The sequence below is a fragment of the Enoplosus armatus genome, chromosome 22 (assembly GCF_043641665.1).
Source record: "Enoplosus armatus isolate fEnoArm2 chromosome 22, fEnoArm2.hap1, whole genome shotgun sequence".
NCBI lineage: Eukaryota > Metazoa > Chordata > Actinopteri > Centrarchiformes > Enoplosidae > Enoplosus > Enoplosus armatus.
The window spans coordinates 5,180,219-5,199,509 of record NC_092201.1 but is presented as its reverse complement, the minus strand read 5'-3'; the positions used below and the strand labels follow the sequence as shown (position 1 = coordinate 5,199,509).

The following is a 19,291-nucleotide window of genomic DNA, read 5'->3' as shown; positions in this document are numbered from 1 at the left end:
GCAGCTGTTGAGAAACGAGGATATAATGACAGAGATTAGGCTAGCGATACAGTAGGAGATTTATGTTTGGACCCTGGATTCAACCTGAATCTCTCCACACAAGAGACATGACACATGCTGTACAGCAAGACAAAAAAAACGAGGCCAACCAGTCAGGCTTGGCTTAAGCCTCCGGAAGAGTTGTGAGGAATCCCGCTCGATGTGATCTTCTTGTGTATTTCTCAACAGCTTTGACCTATTTGTTAAGTAAAGTCACCCATCTAAATATAGGCATTGGGGGATAGAGAGAGAGACGGGGAGGAGGGGAGAGGAAGAGGCAGAATTATCAAAGCGCTTTCTGGTTGGGCTTAGTTTGAATTAAATCTGCTTTTTCCTGAAAAAAAAAGAAAAGGAAGGGGTGGTGAAAGACGGAGACAAGGAGAAAGCAAAACAAAGGAATAAAGGAGCCTAGCATAATTAGCTGAGACACAGATAAAGCTGAGGAAGCAAAGCAAACAGAATACGGTGGCCTGCTTGGTGTCACATACTATTTGACTGCAGCACATTCTCCCTGCTTCTTTCACCTGCACGCTCCTCTTTTTTTTTTGCTTCAAATATCAGCAGGCTGCTAACGGTCTCTGAACCACGGAGCATTATGTTTCCATTTCTGGGAGGGAATGCTGAATTCAGCAGATGGAGGCTGTATTGTACCTGTTTACCGCACCATACACTTTGGTTGGATCATCAAAGTGTCCTCCGCAGGCTGCTTCTACTTGTTCGCTTCTAGAAGCATTGATTCTGCTGCTTTGTTAGCCTTTCTTTATAAAAACAACACCTCCTTCCCTTCAGTGCATTGTTTTTTTTTCTATGTATGATTTTTTTTGTGTGGGTGCATACAAGTATAAGCTGTGCATGTGTCTAGATAGTTGTACAAGTCAGCTTGTACATGTTTTGCTGTAAGACTTCTTGTACACGCATCTTCTATCAGTGTTGTTCCTTCCCAAGCACAATGGTTGTGCACCTAATCCAGTCCCAGCGCTCTAATTGGCTAACTGCAGCCATTTTCTCTGCTCCAGGGAGCGTGGAGATTAGGGGGAGTGTGTGCTCTGAGCTGCCCGGTGCCTAAATGAGTCACGCCGTGGGTACGTCTCTTAGAAGGATAGATGGAGCACACCCACACAAACACACAAAATCAGACCAGAGACGTGTTTCTCCAGACCACAAGACATATCACTGAGACATGTGCAGGTGTAGATTCTGATGTTTCCTCATCTGTCTGATGTCACACGCTGAAACACTCCCATCAACCTTTGCAAATCTGTGTGTGTGAGTAGCTGAGGCCAGAGTTACACTCGCTCACCTGAGAGGCGTCCGGCCATCATGTAAGCATCAATAATGGATGTAGCCTGCAGCTAAACACCCTGTTACGCTGTTCACAATGCTCATGGTTCAGACATGCTCCTCCACACACTGCTGTTCTGCTGTGGGCTCACAATGCACTATTCAAGACGTGGATTAAATCATGCACTCCTGCTCCAGCTGCAACTGGAGGATAAAAAAGTATATTTTTAGCTTTAATTATATCTATTACAAGACACAATGACTGATTTATTTAATTAAGATACTAAAAATGTTTCATGGTACAATTAGTGATGCAAAGATGCACCAGTGCCAATACTGACCTTAATAAACAAATTGGGTTTTGGCCAGACGTCTCTGATCCACATTAAAATACTGTGTTTCAGCCAACATGGTTATAGAGTTAATCCTAAAGTCCTGAAACGGTTTCTGACTGTTGCTCAGACAAAACAAGCAATGTGAAGATTGGGTCCTGGGAAATTGTGACAGACATTTTTCAGCATTATCTTACATTTCAGGCAATTGATATGAAAATGTTAATACCCCCCATTTAGCGTTTATAAGCAGTGAAAACAAGCAGTGTAAAGCAGCTGTAAGGACATTTAAGTGTTTGTCAATGTACAATATTTGTCATCGTTTATAACTTATCTAATGAAGACATATTTATTATAATTACAGCTGTGTTTTACTATATTAACTATATTATATTAACTATATGTATAATAATACATTAAAAACGCGTATGTCTACTTACAACTACATTATAGTGTGTTTTAAACCATTTATTCAATGTTTATGTGCTGCAAATCAATACTAAATGGGGGGACTTAATGTTAATGTTACCGATAAGAACAATAATCGTTAGTTGGAACCCTAAACTTCGTCTTAGCATAAAGTCATTATTGCTCGCCTATAAAGCAGCCAACAGCACGGCTCCCACATACTTTGCTTTCTCCATCTTACTATTAAAAAAACGTCTCATTAGCTATGCACTTATGTCTTGCTTCATGCGCCTGCAACAATGCGGTAAATGTGTCACGTGGAAGATGGAGCTCAGAGTTTAGGGCACTTTTTCTCTGCAGCTTCTCTTTGATCTACTGTGGCTTGGATTGTATGTTGCTTTGGACAAAAAGCAACCAAATAAATATGTAAACTCAAATCCTTTCTATAACAAATGTTATGACTTCCTGAATGAATTAAATGTTTTGGGTTCCAACCCAGCCAACCAGAATATGATACGTAGTATGAAGGTCCTGGATCAGGGTTCATTAGTGCATGAGCATTTCCACTTGTAGTTAAGAAGAAATGATAATGTGTAGGTGTAGTCTCATTAAGAATGATCCCAGATGCTAAACTGAGAGAGAGAGAGAAAAGAGCTCTGGTATCGGATGTGTCCTCCGAATCAATCAGTACTGTGAGTTTTTAGAATTAGGAGAAATACAATCGATGCATCCCTGGTTGCAATGCCAGATTGGCAAAGTGAAAAAGCAGCAGGGTTGTCACTAATTTGTATGGGGACAAGCACACACACTAAATCCAGATTTGGTCACTCTTAAAACATTCAGACACACAACATGTTTCCACTAAATTGCGGCTCCCATTTCATTTTTTGTATTGTTTTTTGTATTTCTTGTCTCATGAATATTGGAGTAGGCAGCAGAGGAGCTTTGGATGTTGGTTAACAGACATGACTGCTGGCAGAGCTTCTGTGGCTTGGCAGGAGAACAGGCCACATATCACTGGCCTGTATGAGGGTGTGATGCTCTCACTGGCACAAAGGAATGAAAGCACAGACTTGACCAACATGTCTGCACAACCTACATAAAGTCCCACAGACAGGTAAGACCCCGCCAGACGTCTCTCTGTATGAGCGAGGCGTTGCACTGTGGAGAGCTCATTCCTCTCAAGCAGACCCCAGGCAGTGGGAGTGGATAGAGGAGATGTGAGGACAGGGCCACTCTCTGCCATCCTTGTTTCTCTGTCAGAGGGCTCCGCTTCCAAACGTGAGCTGAGCCTCTAATGCCCAACAGACCAACATTACTTTTAAGGTTTCTGAGACGCTCCGAGGAGAAGCAAAGGCAAACTGCACGGAGGAAAAAACAGCCAGAAGGCGCTTACTGATCATTTAAGCCTTACTGTTCACGGATAGTAGCTCTGCTTCAAAATCAGCAAAAAAAAATTATTTCATTCGCAAAGCGTCTACTCTCAATCAGGAGAGCATGTATTGTTAAGCAGTGAGGGAAGAATGAGTGAAATTGCATTCATCTGCTGCAGTTTGAGAAGGAAAGAATCTATTTTCATGTGTGAGTATCTACCAGGAGAGGTACTAGCTATAATCCCATTAATCAGCATAATTGGCTCATAATTGGCTCTCATCAAGTCCCTACAGATGCCATCACTCAAGCCTCAACATCACTGCCAGTCATCTCAAACACTGGCTCAGTCTCCCTGCAGAGATGATGGTCTAATCTCCGCTGTTACAGTACACAAAACAGGCCCGTCTGTCTGTGGAGAGTCGCAAATGTGCAGCAGCGCGACCACCAACATGCACATGTAGCAAATTACACACTCTATGTCTTGCTGAAAGTCATGCTATTATCCAGTAAACAGGCCACGAGTAAATAACCTGCTGAGACGAACGCTTGCTGCAAACTCAAGACACAAACATCAGCCCACGTATCCAAAAATAAGACTTGTAACAAAACCGCTGACAGAATTCAATCACATTCTTACAGCATGTGTGTGTGTGTTCAGATATGTGTGAGCAGGTGGGTCTGTGTGACAAAAGACTAATGAAACCAGACATATACACCACACTCAGGTGACAGGTGTGTGTTGCCTCAGGGAATTAGCCTTTCTGTTTCTGAGCACAAACATGGCTGCTAGAGCAGACATGTTGGACACTTAACACTGGCGCTGGGGTTATCCAATTATCACGACTGAATTCTTTTGAATTCCTTATCAAATATGGTTAGATTTGGTTAAAGCTATAAATAACATAAACTCAAAGGTTCAGATGAGATTGTAATCTTCTTTTTGGGCTGAAGAGGCAGAAACACTACAGTTTTGAGTATTAGTCTACATAAAGTTCACAACTTGCTAGAACCTGAACATGAACATCACGAGATATGTAATGTTTATTAAATGTATGTGTATCTGTCATGTTGAAATAATAGGTGTAGCAGTTTACTCACATTTGCATACCTTAGTTTTTGAGCTACTTGCTCCAAATACTGGAGGTCCTGATTTAGGACTATTAAATTCATGAGATTGAAGCTGCACTAATCAATATTTATATTTTAACAATGGATCAAAATGTAATGTGAAAGGGGTCGCTTGTAGACTCTGCAGGTCCCCTCAGCTTTATGAGGTGTTTTAGCTTCTTTCAGCTCATTGCTTTGGTTTTACAGCCTGAAACTTTTACTGTTTTGGCATAAGCACAGTTTCCAGCAGCAGCAGGCAGCTGTTTCAAGCAGAAAAGCTCCTATAAAGTCACTGCATGCTACCTGCCCAGCACCAAACGGCAAACTGACAAAGTTAGCGACTAGCTGGTGAACAGAGTGGAGAATTTAGCAGCTAAAGAGCCAAGTGTCTCCCTCAGGAGTTGGTGGAGACCAAAGCAAAGGCTACTGAAGGTGACATGATAAGCTAGATTGTTTCACTAACGAAGGGTCTGTTGACTTGAACTGTAAAAACATACAGTCCACTCATGATTAATCGTTACCTGAGTACAGTCAACAGATTAACCAAGTTTCATTTTGAGCTTTGGGCAAGTTACTCAAAGAATGTGGCTACATGTCATATAATCTGCTGCCAGTGATGTTAGCTGTTATTGTCAAGCGGCGGTTAGCGGCAGCTAAAAATAACATGCCTCCCACCTGTGAATGTTTTGTACATTGCTCTTTGTGTGCTGGACGATCTGATAAGTGACTTGTCAGCCCCAGAGATTAGCAAATGTGGAATTTAACGTGGAACCAGATCCAAAACAGAACCGGCTTTTGAGACCTGACACTATTGAATTCAGTCCTTTCTGGGCCTGGACAGCCGGTCATTTGCCAGCCCAACAATAAAAGCTGTGTGTCTGCCTTTGATGCACATTTGTGTGTATGTCTGTGTGTGAGTGCACTGTATATTTGTCTGGGGAGGTGTGCTGCTCATGTCAAACAAAAGGAAACATGCACTCGCTCTTTGTTGATCAGTATAACAATCTAACCTTGAGCAACCAAAGCATCTTCCTGCGCACTGGAGCGCATTGCAAAAACAAAGCAAACACAACTGAGGAGGGAGGAGGAGAAAGTAAGGAGGGGGGAGGTAAGGGAGAGCCGAGGCAAATAAACTGACATGCATTTTTTCTTCAGTAAACTGATAGGTAGAAGTGGAAAATGAGAAAAGAGCCTGAAGTTTTCTGTGGTGGGAGAATATGCAGTTTATCAAAACAACCGGGGGAAAAAAAATGACACTGCAAAATTTCTCTTGTGTGTGGAGGAATCAAACAAGTGCTGGCATGCATTTTGTGGAACTGGGTGATAACATGAGAAATCAACAACTGACTGTTTTCCCTTTTAATATTGTACAGTGGAAAGATTCTGGGACACAGCAGGATTACGGTGAAACACAGCGAAGCCGAGAAAAACAAGATAAACAGAAGCACTACTGAGAGATAATTTAGCGTACACTGTGAGAAAAGCTGATCTGTCAGCGCTTGCTGCTCATTTGGTGTTCAGTGTTCAATTCACCACTGGCAAACTATGACACAACTATTTGTGTTTTGGTATTTGAGGTCGTGAAAATCATATTAGCATGGACGCTAGCATCATGACTCCAAGCAGGGTTGCCAGGTTGGAAGAAATGTACCTCCAATCAGAACGTCTTTGGTTTCTGTGAGGAAGACACTGAAACCCTACAGTATGTGCTCATTCAAGTCATTCTGCAGCGGCTTCACAACTGGAATATAATGCGTGTACAAATAATTCATATTACCACATCACAAAAATGTAACCCTCAAAAACTATGTTTACTTATTATTATTAATAAACGCGCAAATGTTAAAAAAATAACACGTCTGACCTGATTTATCTAAAGATACTCACAGTAAATGTTTAGACCATCTTCATGTGTGCCTGCTTTCTCTTTTGAAACTTCCTGTAGTTTTTACATAAATGATTCATTTCACAATAACCTTTAACATATAAGCAAAAACACTCCTGTTGGGTTATATTGAAGAAGTCCACAGGATTCACGCTGTTGACCTTGGATCCCACACTTCCCATGATGCAACTCAGTCCACTTCATCAGACTTTAGAAAGCTCCTCCAGAACCAAGATTATTAAAATCAAGATTAGTTGTTTTTACCCCTTAGCCAGAGTCAACCAGTATAGCCGTGTAACTGGACAGATTCAAATCACTGGTCACACTGTTTTTCTGTTTCACTTCAACGTTTGAAACTGCAGCACATACATCATGCCTCACTTCTAAAATGCTTCATTATTAGTCAACCTGCTGTACCTGAATTAGTGCTTCAACCTTTGGAAAAACTACTGTAAGCTGTAATCTTGTTTGAAGATAAAGAAACTTTAATCACCCCTGTGGGCCAACTGGGCCTTTGCTGCAACAAAAAACTGGATTTATCAGAAAATAAAACAAAAAGAAAGGACTGAGATAACATAAAAAAGTAATTAAACAGATGTGCTGACTTTTCTGGGTGAAGATGTTTTTTTTCAACCCACTGTGAGGGGTTACTTGACCGAGACAGTTGCTGCATTGCACCATGCACTTTAGAGTAAAACAGACCTGCATCTCACAAACGACAACTGCTGGATTTAATTTGAGGGTTTCTTATGAAACGTCTTGAAAACTGTACCTGTGTCAGCCGAGACCTGAGCCTCAACATCAAATAGGTTGCAGTGAGTTTCAATCTGTCCAATTCTCATTGCATGGTATTGCCATTTTAGATAAGTGGATACACTTTCTGGGGTAATGTCATTATCTTTCAAATTGAATACTTGTAGTGTCAAGCTTATTTACGCTGCTCGCAAATGATCCCGTCTGTAATAATACAGACAATCTGACATTCTGATTTTGCCTCATTCAGCAGGTCACAGTTGGAGATAGCGTAGCAGCTTCTGCACATTCAATTCCCCATCCCACTGATGTGGCAATGATGGAATATTTCATTAGGGGCTTGGATAAACAGAATCAGACCTCTGATGTGTCTGTGTGAGCACACTGCCTAAGCAGACTAAGCAGTTGTCTTGCTATTACCTAAAGCCACAGAGAGCAGCAGCTACACAGATTGGATCTCTGATTGCGGAGGCTTCCCAGACTAAATTATTGCTTGAATATTACAAGGACATGATGGTCAAAATCAGCCAAAGCTGCGGGACGTTTTCAAGATTCCAGCAAAATTCCCTCCGGGCGCCGTTCGCTGCCGGCCCGGGTGACTGCACACCTTACTGTCGGCCTCAGTGTCCCAGCTCATTTGACCAGACTTGATGGAAAAACACCGGGGAGGAAGGATTAAGAGAAGAACAAATATTTTCTTCAAAAAGGAAATAGAAATGGCTTGTGGACAGAAGAGATCAGATCAGATATGAGACAGAATGATCAGTAATCTTAGCCTCAAACACTGAAACTTGATTCATGAGCCCAAAAATAAGCACTGGATTTGCTTTGTGATCTATTTTACTCTGGACTCTGCTTTTCCCTGTTCCCGTCTTCCTCAGTCCCTCCCCCCCTTTCCTTGGCTTTACCATCCAAGAGGAGCCAATTACTCATACAGCCCCAGTAATTAGCATGAGGGATGGCGAAGCCTAATGCTGCTAAGACTAGAGAATTGTGACAGTGAAACTGTCTCTAATGAGACAGACCGTGGGGATTCTCTTCTCTCGTTTCTGGCCTCGCTGACTGCTCCGGTCTCTGCGATGGATGGCGCTAATCGCTACAACTGAAACTGTGTCACTTTCAAGCCCATCGTACAACAGGTACTTAAATGACAGCTAAACAAATTAAAGCATTAAAGCCATTAAGTGTAGGATTGGAACATTTCTGGATTTGGTGCCCCCAGTGGTAGAGAAAAAAGAAATTGCGGGCAACAGCACATCAATTTTTACTTTGAAAAATGCTATAATCAAATTAGTAGTGGCTTTTTGATGGGACAATGCAACAAGCTGTAAACACAACACTGAGACGTTACCATCTCATGAAGCTGATATGGAAAATGCGTAGTCAAACCCTTTCTACCAACTTGTGCCTATTATAAATAAGTTCAATATTTACTCTTCTTTCAACTCTGTTTTGGTCTCCACCAACTCCTGAGGGAAATATCTGGCTCTTAAGCTGCTAAATCCTTGCTAACTTTGTCTGTCTGCTGGTGTCGTACAGTGGGATCTTCAAACCTTTTCTCTGAACAGCTGCTTGCTGCTGCTGGAAATGAGGATGGTGACAGCAGTTTGACTGAACCAAAACTTTAAAGTTGCGGGTCGTTAAACCAAAACAATGAGCTGAAAGACGCTACAGCGCTCCGTAGAGCGGAGGGGAACTGCAGTGCTGGATGATGATTCTCTGAGCACATTACACATGGTCGTTTGATCCATTGTTGATATGAAATATTGATTAGTGAAGCTTTACAGGCATTTACATTACATGGTTCACAGTAAGTTGACATAAATTCTCTGACAGCTAATTAATACCCAGATGGATGTGAGTTTGTCAAACTACCAGGAAACAGAAATATGGATAAAAAATAAGTGAATATGTTAGTATTTGATTTAGTAATTGATTTATTGAACATCTTACCGTCAATTCTGCTCACTTAGTTTTAGTGTCTTAACATGAATAAATGCCTCCCTGTTGCCACCACAACAAACAAAATGATGATGAATAACCAAGAAATGTTAATCGAGTTATCCTTCCCCTGATTATGACCTTGATACAAGTAAGATAACAGGATTAAGATGTTAACATGACAGTTGCTGTAATCAAATTATTTTAATACTGAATCCCAGTTATCCTGGCTGTGTGTCTGTGCACAGAGGAGGGAGGGATTTGGTCCACGGTTGGCCCAAAGAAACGCCCTTTCGGCACACAAAGGCTTTGGCCATGAATACTAAGGCTGTGGATCTGTGTGTCCCCAAGCTGCTCTGTGGACCAAATCAAACACACCTCTCTGTCCTCAGTCTACAAGCAGAGTCTGAACCACCAGTCATACAGGGAAGGAAAGTGACTGACAGGACACCACCACAAGGTCAACTATTAGTCTATGGGCTTTTAAATCATGACGGCTTTATTTTTATAAAACTTTCTCAGAACCTAGAAAAGTACAACACTCATAATACTAACTAGCGCTACACTGCAAGAGCAATGCTGTTTCTTTATTTAGCATTACATGTCTTCTACATAGATCATCAACTGGCGAGGATGATAGCTTTTTGCCTGGGACATGCAGCTTCAGCCTCAGTCTTTTAGCACAGAATAATAATGTAAGTCATCAAGTGCATGTTTAAGACCTTTTACAGGGTTCTCGTTTCAAAACGTTTCAGCTGGAAGCATAAAAATGTCAGCTGGAGGCGACACTTTCAACCAGCTCCTGGGGCAAACGTTAGCTTCATTAGCTAGCTAATTGACTGCATATGTGCTATCCTAGATTGAAAGCTTGACAGGCATAGCAACAGTAACAAAGGGGGACTAAAAACACGTCTCACCTCCACTTAAGTGCAACACAAGTGAGACTCAAAAGCCTATCCGCATTTCATATTTTCTCAAATCATCGCTCACAATGTACCAGGACTCGCAAGCTGTTCTTGATAAACACCCTAAATTCTTATCGCGGCTGTGTCATTGTTTAAAAAGGGAGAAAACTCTTTTGTGAAGTTAAGGCTGAGTTTAAAATGATGGCCCAAGGTTTGCAGTTCCATTTACCTTCCCAGAGATAAGGCCCGGCACATCCTCAGCTCGGTGGTGAACTATGGTTTGTGCAGTGCACCTCTCTGCGCTGTCCTGACAAAATGGATACCCAGCGTTTAGAGGAAAGATAGCAATACAAGTACAGTTTGGAAAAACACAGGGGACTTCAGGATTTTTAGTCTTGTAGTGGTAGCGGTGGGTTAAAAACACAACAGTGTAGGAACACTTAATGAAAGGGATTTCTCTACCTGCTGGTTCAATGAGTTTTTTCGACCGAGGCTGAAAAGGATAGAGACAATAACTGCAGCCGCCCCACAGAAGATAAGTCCTATGGCACATTTATTGTAATGACGTATTGTTCTTTCTAAATATGAGTTGTTAGAAAATGTGCAGCTCAGGTGAGAGGATCAAGAGTTTAGGTTGAATTATCACAGTAAAAACTACTAAATAACACCTTCTTTTATCAATCACCCACTGCTCAATGTGTGAATTGTAGGACATGCTGCATGTCCCAAAGAAGTGCCCCACCTCTGATTGACCTGAGCTGAATTTTGCCTCTTTGCGCCCAGGGCTCTGCTGTGACAGCACCATGTGAATAAGACATACTTAGACTACTCCTCGTGGACACAATTAAGCGAGTCGAGGTCCATTTTTTACTCTCTTCTCCAGCAGTTTTGATTATCTCTAGTTTCCAACTTAAAGGAGCTGTCATTTTCTATCACTATCACCTCACAGATGTATTCCTGGAAAAGCCAACGGGCTGTCACATGTCATGGGAGCGAGGAGGTGCGGGCAAACTGAGCTCCATTAGGATCCCGCCAACGCCTTAGCTCTTATTGAAAAAGATGAAATAAGCTACAAACTTAATGATCTGGTGCGCCTAAAGTGTGGAGAGTGGCTCCGTGTGGGTACAGGTGTCGCAAATGCTTTTAAATAAAAAAAGGTTTGTAAATAAAATATTACATTACTAAAGGTTTGTGTCAAATCCTAACTGGCAGAACTCTCTTGAGAAGGATCAAGGTTTCACAGTTCTTCCTCTATCTGTCTCATTCCCCCGAAGATGTCAGATCATTATATCCAAGACGGAGCAGGAAGCTCCCACGTCAGCATCATGGTGAGGTGATGGCCACCTGATGGATTTGTCTATTTGTCTACACCATTACTGGACAGACAAGGGTAGAGGACAGCCTCCCTCTGGAGGGAGGGGGTCTTTGTGTGATGAAGGCCAATTAGGGAGCAAATTTCACACCTCTCCCTGGTCACGTCTGTAGGCTGCATCTGTCGACGAGCATCCAGCATCGTGTCACGATCACCACCCGGCCCATCCGCATCTGTGTCCCGCCTTGTCAGTCAAAGCCTCCCTCACCTCCAGCCCACACACACACTCACCCCTCTCTCAGTGCCCACCTCCTTGCACAAATCCGGGATGAGTGATGGCAGACAGGATATTGCTTGTCAAAGTAACACCTATCTGAAAAAAGTCTGGGATCATATTTCATGTTAAGCTTGATTTTATGAGTTTTATGAGGAGATGTGGGTTCAAATCTCATTTCCAACAAGCAGTGCACTTTTCTAGGAGACTTTTGCAGAAGGCGGGAAGAAGCAGACAGACGGGAAAGAGGGGGTATCGACGAGGAGGGGCACGTAAGGGAAGAAAAAGAACGCGGGATGAGAGTTTAAGAGGAGTCGCGCCTTTGACGCACACGGGGAGTGGAAACAGTTGCCATGGAAACCCTGCCTCAAATGAGTCAATGGGTAAGTAAGGAGGGAAAAAAGGAAAGAGAACAGAGAGTAAATGGAGGGATGAGAGAAAGTGAGCTTTTGACTAAATGTATTTGTCTGATCTGCCTAACCTTTTTCAGAAGGAGAAATGTGAAGAGACAAATTAATACACAAGCAAAACAAACACCAGGTGCTCCCGTTTCTTGTTCGACAACACAAAAAAACAACAACCTACAGCATCACCTCAAGTCCACCTCTATCTTAAGTGCCCCAATCTGCTCCTCATTCATCTCCGTGCTGGGCCCCAGCTCAGAGCTCCGCAGAGAGGCCCCCCTCTGTCTGGGCTCCTCAGTGGGGCTCACACTTCTGCCGTTTATTAGGTTTCTCACAGAGATGCTAAATAATGAATGAATGGCCACTGGGGAACTGTTAGTCTTTTTATTATCCTCATTATTACTGTCATCCATCAGACATCAGGCTATTAAACAGAAATGCAGACATGTGACAAACTAAGGAAAGAGATAAGGGCCAGTCACAGATACCTGTGCTCCCACAGGTTAGCAAAATAAAAATGAATGGGCAGGATAGAAGGTGGGAGACAGACAGAGATTCATATTTCATATTTTAACACTCCAGGATGAACAAACCAACAACTATGTGTAGACAGATGGACTTGCAGCCTCTCTCTGTCTCTCTCTCATTTGTAAACACCATCAGTGTTGCACACAGTTGCATTAACACAAACTCAATGCTCCTGAGGGCATCAAAATCCCCATTAACTCACAATCTCAACCACTACTTCCTGCCATTAAGGCATATGTTGTTTGTGCATGCATGTAAAGGCTAACGCACACTAACACACACATGCATAAATGTAAGGACCGCAATGCAACAGAGACACGCACTCACACACTTTAAAGACAGATGTGGGAACATCTAATCACACCCTTCATAAACCTTTAGTCTCCATTAGCTGATGTTTACTGGGATGTTCTGTTTAAGGGTCCCTCTTCTGTTATCAAACCACTTCGGCTCCAGCATTCCCAAAAGCATCATGGTGTGGGGTTAATGGTGGCCATTATGATTGGGCGACATCTACCCTTAAAAGGCAAAACTTTGTCAACCGTCAGAGATGTTGCCGTACGGTTCAGGTTCATGTTCAGAGGTAGCTGTCCTCCCTCAGGCTGCATTAGACCACTGTGGACACTTTGATCTGTCTTTGACTCAATTTAAACATTTCTCAAGAGAGCTTTCAGAAGATGTACTATATTACTATATTGACATTATAAATGAAAACTACAGTGCATGCAACATTATGTTAGATTTTATCCATATCACTCACTTCTAGTAGTCAGTGTTTTTTTGTTTTTTCACACAGTCAATGCCATTAGTCATAGTCGTGGGTTGTGTCTGAAATTGCTTCCTCGTTGACTCATTCACTTCCCCTACATAGTAAAAGCTCAGTCGTTTAGTTCAGTGGGTCTCAACCTGGGGGACGGGGACCCCCAACAAGGGGTTGCAAGGGTCAAGAGATTATTAGCAGGAAAGCAAAGCAGAAAGAAATGTCTGCTGTATAAAATTATGTTCATTTTTTTAGACTTTCTTTTAATCTCTGCTTTATATTGGATAATTACTGTAAAATGATCACATTTCAAGCCTTTACACATGCTATGGACACTGCTTTTTTGTTCCATTGTAGGAATTTTTGAGGGCACTACATAATCCATACATTTCACACCTGAATAAAGGCAGCAAATAATGACTGAAAGGGGAAGTGAGAAACTCTTCACCTCTTTACCTGCAGCTGACCTCTTAATCATCATCCACAGACAGTCAAAGATAGTCGCCATGCTCGCTCTTCACTAAGTGCTTTACGGTGTCCAGAGAGCTAAAAGGCAGCAATCTGAACAATATGAACCAGCGTGTGTGTGCTTGTGTGAAGGAAGAAACGAAGGAATTCAAGTAGAAGAAGAAGGCAACCAAAAGCAAGATAGAAACAAATATGATGAATACATGAAAGCCCCAGTGCAGCAATGAGTCTCATAATCCTGATGACCTCCTTATGTTCACCACATATTCATTTCCCTGCAATAGACGCACTCCTCTTATTTATATGTGATTTAGTATTTGGGGCAAAACATGAGACACATGTGTTTTTTTATCTTTTAGTTCATGTGCCCGAGCTTCAAGTTATTTCCTCTAAATGTCTGAGTTTGCACTAAATACATAAGTCAAACGCTCGGAAATGAGTTCAAATATTTAAAACTGTTTTCAAATATTTTTCTGCTCGGCTCTCGAGACTTCAAATGAAAAGTACACACACAGCCTATAATGAGTGTGTGTCTGAAACTGTGTGAAAGTCAGATTATAAAAATCTATATATTTAATTGCCGTGTTTTCTAGTTCTATCTGACCTAAATAATTCAAGCATTCTCGATGAGCGTAGCCCACTTAGGAGTCACGACTAGTCTACACTCTCCGCTCTCTATCTCCCCCATCAAATCTATGTGGATTACCAGACGATAGGCCTGATTTCACATGGGCTCAGGCTATTAACGCTCTGACCTTGGATTTCAACCAGGCAATTTGTCTAAGAGCTGGCATAGCCATAGCTGCCCCGGCCGACTCCGTCCAAGATCCACGATTGGTATGGGTGGCAGTAACTCTCTCTACTGTCTGCCCCGTCAGCCTCCACCCCCCACCCCTGAAACATGTCTCTTTTTTACCACTCAAGGGTTATGTTTAAATTGCTGTGATGAACTACTTCAGATCCATCGCTTACAGTTCTCTTTTCTCTGTCGCCCATTAGCCTCACTTCGATTTATCACATATCATAGATCTCACCAGGCATCCATGCGTCTGTCTGTTCTTCTTTTTCTCCTACCTGGTGAAAAAGTCATCTTCCTAAGTCTCCACGTCATGTGGTCCTTTTACACCAAAGGTCCAATTTATACCTGATTAACATGTGATCTATATCTGGATACATTAGCTGGATAATTACATCCGATCGGAGTTAACTGACCTTTCAAAACTCAGGTACTAAATCAGGAAGTTGAAGTCTATTTTGCACGTTTCTTGTTGCATTCTTGAGTCCGTAAAAAGATTCCTGGGGTCCCTGTAAACGTTCTTGCGATAGAAAGGTAGCTTGATGATCACATTAAATATCTTTCTCACTTAGTTATTTTGCCCTCATCATCAGGAGTGACAGGTGTATCTGTCCTGTCGTCGTCCTTTTCAGTCGAAACAGAAGCTGCAGCTGCTCAGAACAGTTTACTGAACATGTTCAAGTTGTGTCATTAACCTCATCCACACTTTTTGTTTGGAATGGATCCAGGCTTTTGCCACAGCATGATAAAGTCCCCATTCTTGAATCTACTTACAAAGCTTGGTGATCTGACTGAATCACAGAAAAATTCAAAAGGTTGGTGGTAATTCAGTGGTCCAGAACCAGGTTCATAGAAATGGATTACAAGGCTTCAACTGCTACAGGACCTCTCTAGTCTATTCCTCAGATTATTTGGGAGTAAGTGTCCATAACCTTGTTATGAGCGGTATACCTATCTTTCCATCTGTCCATCAAACCATCAGTTTGTCACCGTACTGGAGGCTGCTCCTACTGTATTTTTTGCATTTGATCTTTTATCTGACCAGGATGGTCTGTTGGGATCCACCTCTCCTTTTTGGGAGAGTCCCAGTCAAAATTGTAGCACAGTTACAGTCACATAAACCAACAAGAACACCATGTATTCAAAGAAGAAGAGTAAGGAGTAAGGTGTAAAAAAAAAAAAGGGGTTGGAAAAAAACAACCTTAAAATGAACCAAACCACAGGTACAAACAACAGAAAATTAAGGAAAATTGTACCATTTCTACAAATGTATGTTTACCTAACATCCATCCCTCCATCAGTTCAGATATAAAAAGCCCAGCTCAGTCATGGCTAGGCCTCTTCCTCTCAGCAGCACTGAGACCCATTGTTGAAGCTTCATTAATGCACAAATTAACCTCCCCTTACTCTCTCTCTCTCTGCAATAGTTTATCTGCAGTCCATTTACTTATGTGGTTATCATACCCTGTGTCCCATCATCACCCCCACACACACACACACACAATTCCTTTTGTGTCTCCTTCCCTCTATTTGTTCTCCCATTTGTTCTCCCTCTTTGCTGTTCACCTCTTTCTCTATCTCCAGTGCCTCACCGGCAGCGGCTCTGTGAGTGGTTATCAGAGAAAATGACGCTTCCGTTGCAAACAAATAGCTCTTTTTATTTTTGCTTCTCCTGTTGTATTCTGCTCAGAGAGGGAGACGGAAAAGCGGCTCCAGTGAAATCTGCCTACTTCTGGCCTTGAAGAATGCACCTCCATTAAGGATTCAGGGGAGAGTTAGCCACCAGACAGCTGGGCCTAATGGCACGGCAAGGCTAATGCAGCGCTAACACACACACACTATACACAGATAAGAGCTCGTACACACACAAACAAACACCCTTTAATATCACAGTCTATTGACTGATGGCAATGAGCATATGTTCAACAAATAAATGGCAAATAGGAATCAGAAGAATATGGATTAAACATCAGGAAGTCTAAACTCACATAAGCACTGGTGGCTTAATAATCCTGGTAAAGACCACACACACACATCCAGCACAGAAGACCCAGATAAACATTGAGTTTGAAATGTCCTGAACTAAAAACACCAAGTATCAATATCTTAAAGCCCTCCAAATCTTATCTTTGATGGTCTACATGATGCTCAGCTGCTCAACGGTGCGCTCTTGTGATGCAGTTAATGCGGCTGATTAGAGACAGGGGGCTGCAGTCAACACTTGATTTGAAAAAATCAAACTTCCAACTGATTCCAGCTAAACCAACAACAACTAATAGTTGGGAGTTTTGGGACTGAAGCCAACGGCAGCGAGGGAAAGAAAGTATCTCATCACACACTCTTCTCAGCTGGAATATTTGAGTTATTCAGTGCATACTGTGCTTTTAAATGTATTTAGAATCTACTGACCCCCATGCCTCCCAGTTTCTGTGCTTGTGTATAGCAGCTTAGTTAGCTTAGTTATTTCACCTGGAGCTCAAGAAACCAACCAGTGCTCCGCTGCTCGAGTACTAACAGGTAATTTGGTACAAAAAGTGTTGTGATACGTTGAGTTTGACATTTCATTCTTGAGCTTTGAAACCTACAAAACAATCTAAACTCAATGTCCGCTTAGTTGCTTGTTCAAACTTTGCCCATCAGCAGATTGAGTCTGCACAGTTGCTGAAGTTTAAATTTCCCATCATTCTGAGCATTTGTAGGACTTCTCGTCCAATAGGATGAACAAGTGATAAGATGTATTGATAAACGGTGTGAAACAATTTGACACAGGACCCTCAAGAGCCTCAAGATAATGAAATAAAGCAAGACCCACCTTAAAGGTCTTATTGTTTGCATGTTGCATATTTTTAAAGGGGCACTGATTTTACACATAAAGTTCAGTGTATTTGAAATAATAACCCTGATGATGTCATAGAGATGCCATCGCGGTTACCTTGGGTTTGGCTTGAGACTTCAAATTTATAACACAAAGCCTGTGTTACAAGCTGGAGGTGTGGGGTTTGAAAAAAATGAGCATTTAAGAGACAGGAAGGGTGTAATGAAAGAAGCTGTTGAGTTGCATTATGGGAAATGTAGGATCCCTGGAGGTCTGGGGCCCCATTGCAGTTGCCCACTCTGCTTGATTGGTAATCCAGCCTTAGCTAGAGGGAAATGTTTCACTCAAGGAGGTGAGTGGAGGTGACGAGGGTGTGAAGGGAGGTAGGGTGAGGACAAGGTAACTCACAGGGGACGGTGCGGAGGTAGAGGTTGTCCCGGATGATCTGCTGCAGCTCGTGGTCCACCGAGCCTTTCTGGAAGCGCAGGTTGAGGTAGTGGCGCAGGTCCTTGTCTATCACGCCCCCTGGAGGAACACAAGGGACAGGAATGAGTAATCAGAATCAGACCTCCTGCATCAAATCAATCACTCTGACATGAAAGGCTGTAAAATAAAAAAATCCTGGAGAACTAAAGAAATTGCTGGAGGAAAAAAGAGCCCACTCAGGCCTCGGTCTCTGTGCGACTTCCAAACTTCAAGAGCCAGCAGAGGAAGCTCAAAACACTGCAGCGACAAATGACCCAGAAATCACTGAAAACCACAAGTAAACAATTTGAATTTGCTAAATCCCTACAAACAAACACAGCCAACACTAATGAACACACTGTGCCCTCTCTAGGATTCAGCATCTGTCAAGCTCAGCCACGGATTGGTGGAGGTGTTAATTGGAGCGGTGGCCAAACACGTGTGGAGAAATGTGTACATATAAATCACCCGTGGACTCCCCCGGGGGCTGTTTTTACTTCCATTCCCCTCTCCCTCACCCTCACCTGAGTCCCCTCCTCCTCCTCCTCCTCCTCTTCCTCGCCTTCCTCCCTGCCTCACCAGCAGTCCCAGTTCTGTGAATGGACTCCCACTTTAAAACAGTAAATCTCGCTGGCTCAGCAGGACGGAAGATAAAAAAAAAAAAAAGTGATGGAGGGAGAGATGGAGGCAGGCGATAAGAGAGATGGAGGGCAGGGGCAAATCCCATGGGGGAGTAGAAAGGGGGAGCAAGCTAAAACAAGCATCCAATGCCCCTCCTTCCCCAACATATACTCCATCTATCTACTCACACACTCACAATCACATTTCAAATGGAGGCAGGACAGGACGGATGAGAGGGGGGTGGGGGGGTGTCCTCATGGTGCCGCTTTAACCAACATGTCATTCTTGTTACTCCTCTGCATAGAAGTAAAGCAGCGGAGAGACAGACGGCTGAAAAGACATTCGTCTAACCTTCAACATCCTCTTTAAAGCAGCAACTTGGCACGGTGCCACATAGCATTTAGCCCCCCCCCCCCCCCCCTCTTTTTTCCTCTGTGATCCCGAGGCAGTGACATCCAAGCATGATATGCCAGAGACCACACATGCCAGCAACACACACACGTGTAGACAGATGCATCCGAACATTAACACGCATGCAGCCGACTACAAGAGCGCTCAGACAGAAGGTGGATGAAATAGTTGGAAATATAATGAGCAGCACATTAATTCAAGAATAACCTAGTTTGGAAGTTTTCTGTCATATTGGCTGAGATCTATTATTTAGCACATTCTGGTTCTTCAGTTGTGTGTTCACAAAACATGCACACACACACACACACACACACCGACATGCACTAATCCGTCAGAGCTGAACTAATTCACAGAGCGCTGCATTACAATCATGCAAACCTGAATTACAGAGACCGGCTCCGTCTGTGTCTCT

General features: G+C 42.7%; 1 protein-coding gene across 1 annotated transcript in view; it reads right to left on the bottom strand.

Annotated features, from left to right (window-relative positions):
• Nucleotides 1-19,291, bottom strand: part of magi2a (membrane associated guanylate kinase, WW and PDZ domain containing 2a) — a 186,847-nt gene that overhangs the window by 114,405 nt on the left and 53,151 nt on the right. Inside the window, exon 2 of the mRNA XM_070928611.1 lies at nucleotides 17,791-17,907. Coding sequence (XP_070784712.1) covers nucleotides 17,791-17,907 — 117 coding nt within the window. The remainder of the gene's footprint in view (nucleotides 1-17,790; nucleotides 17,908-19,291) is intronic.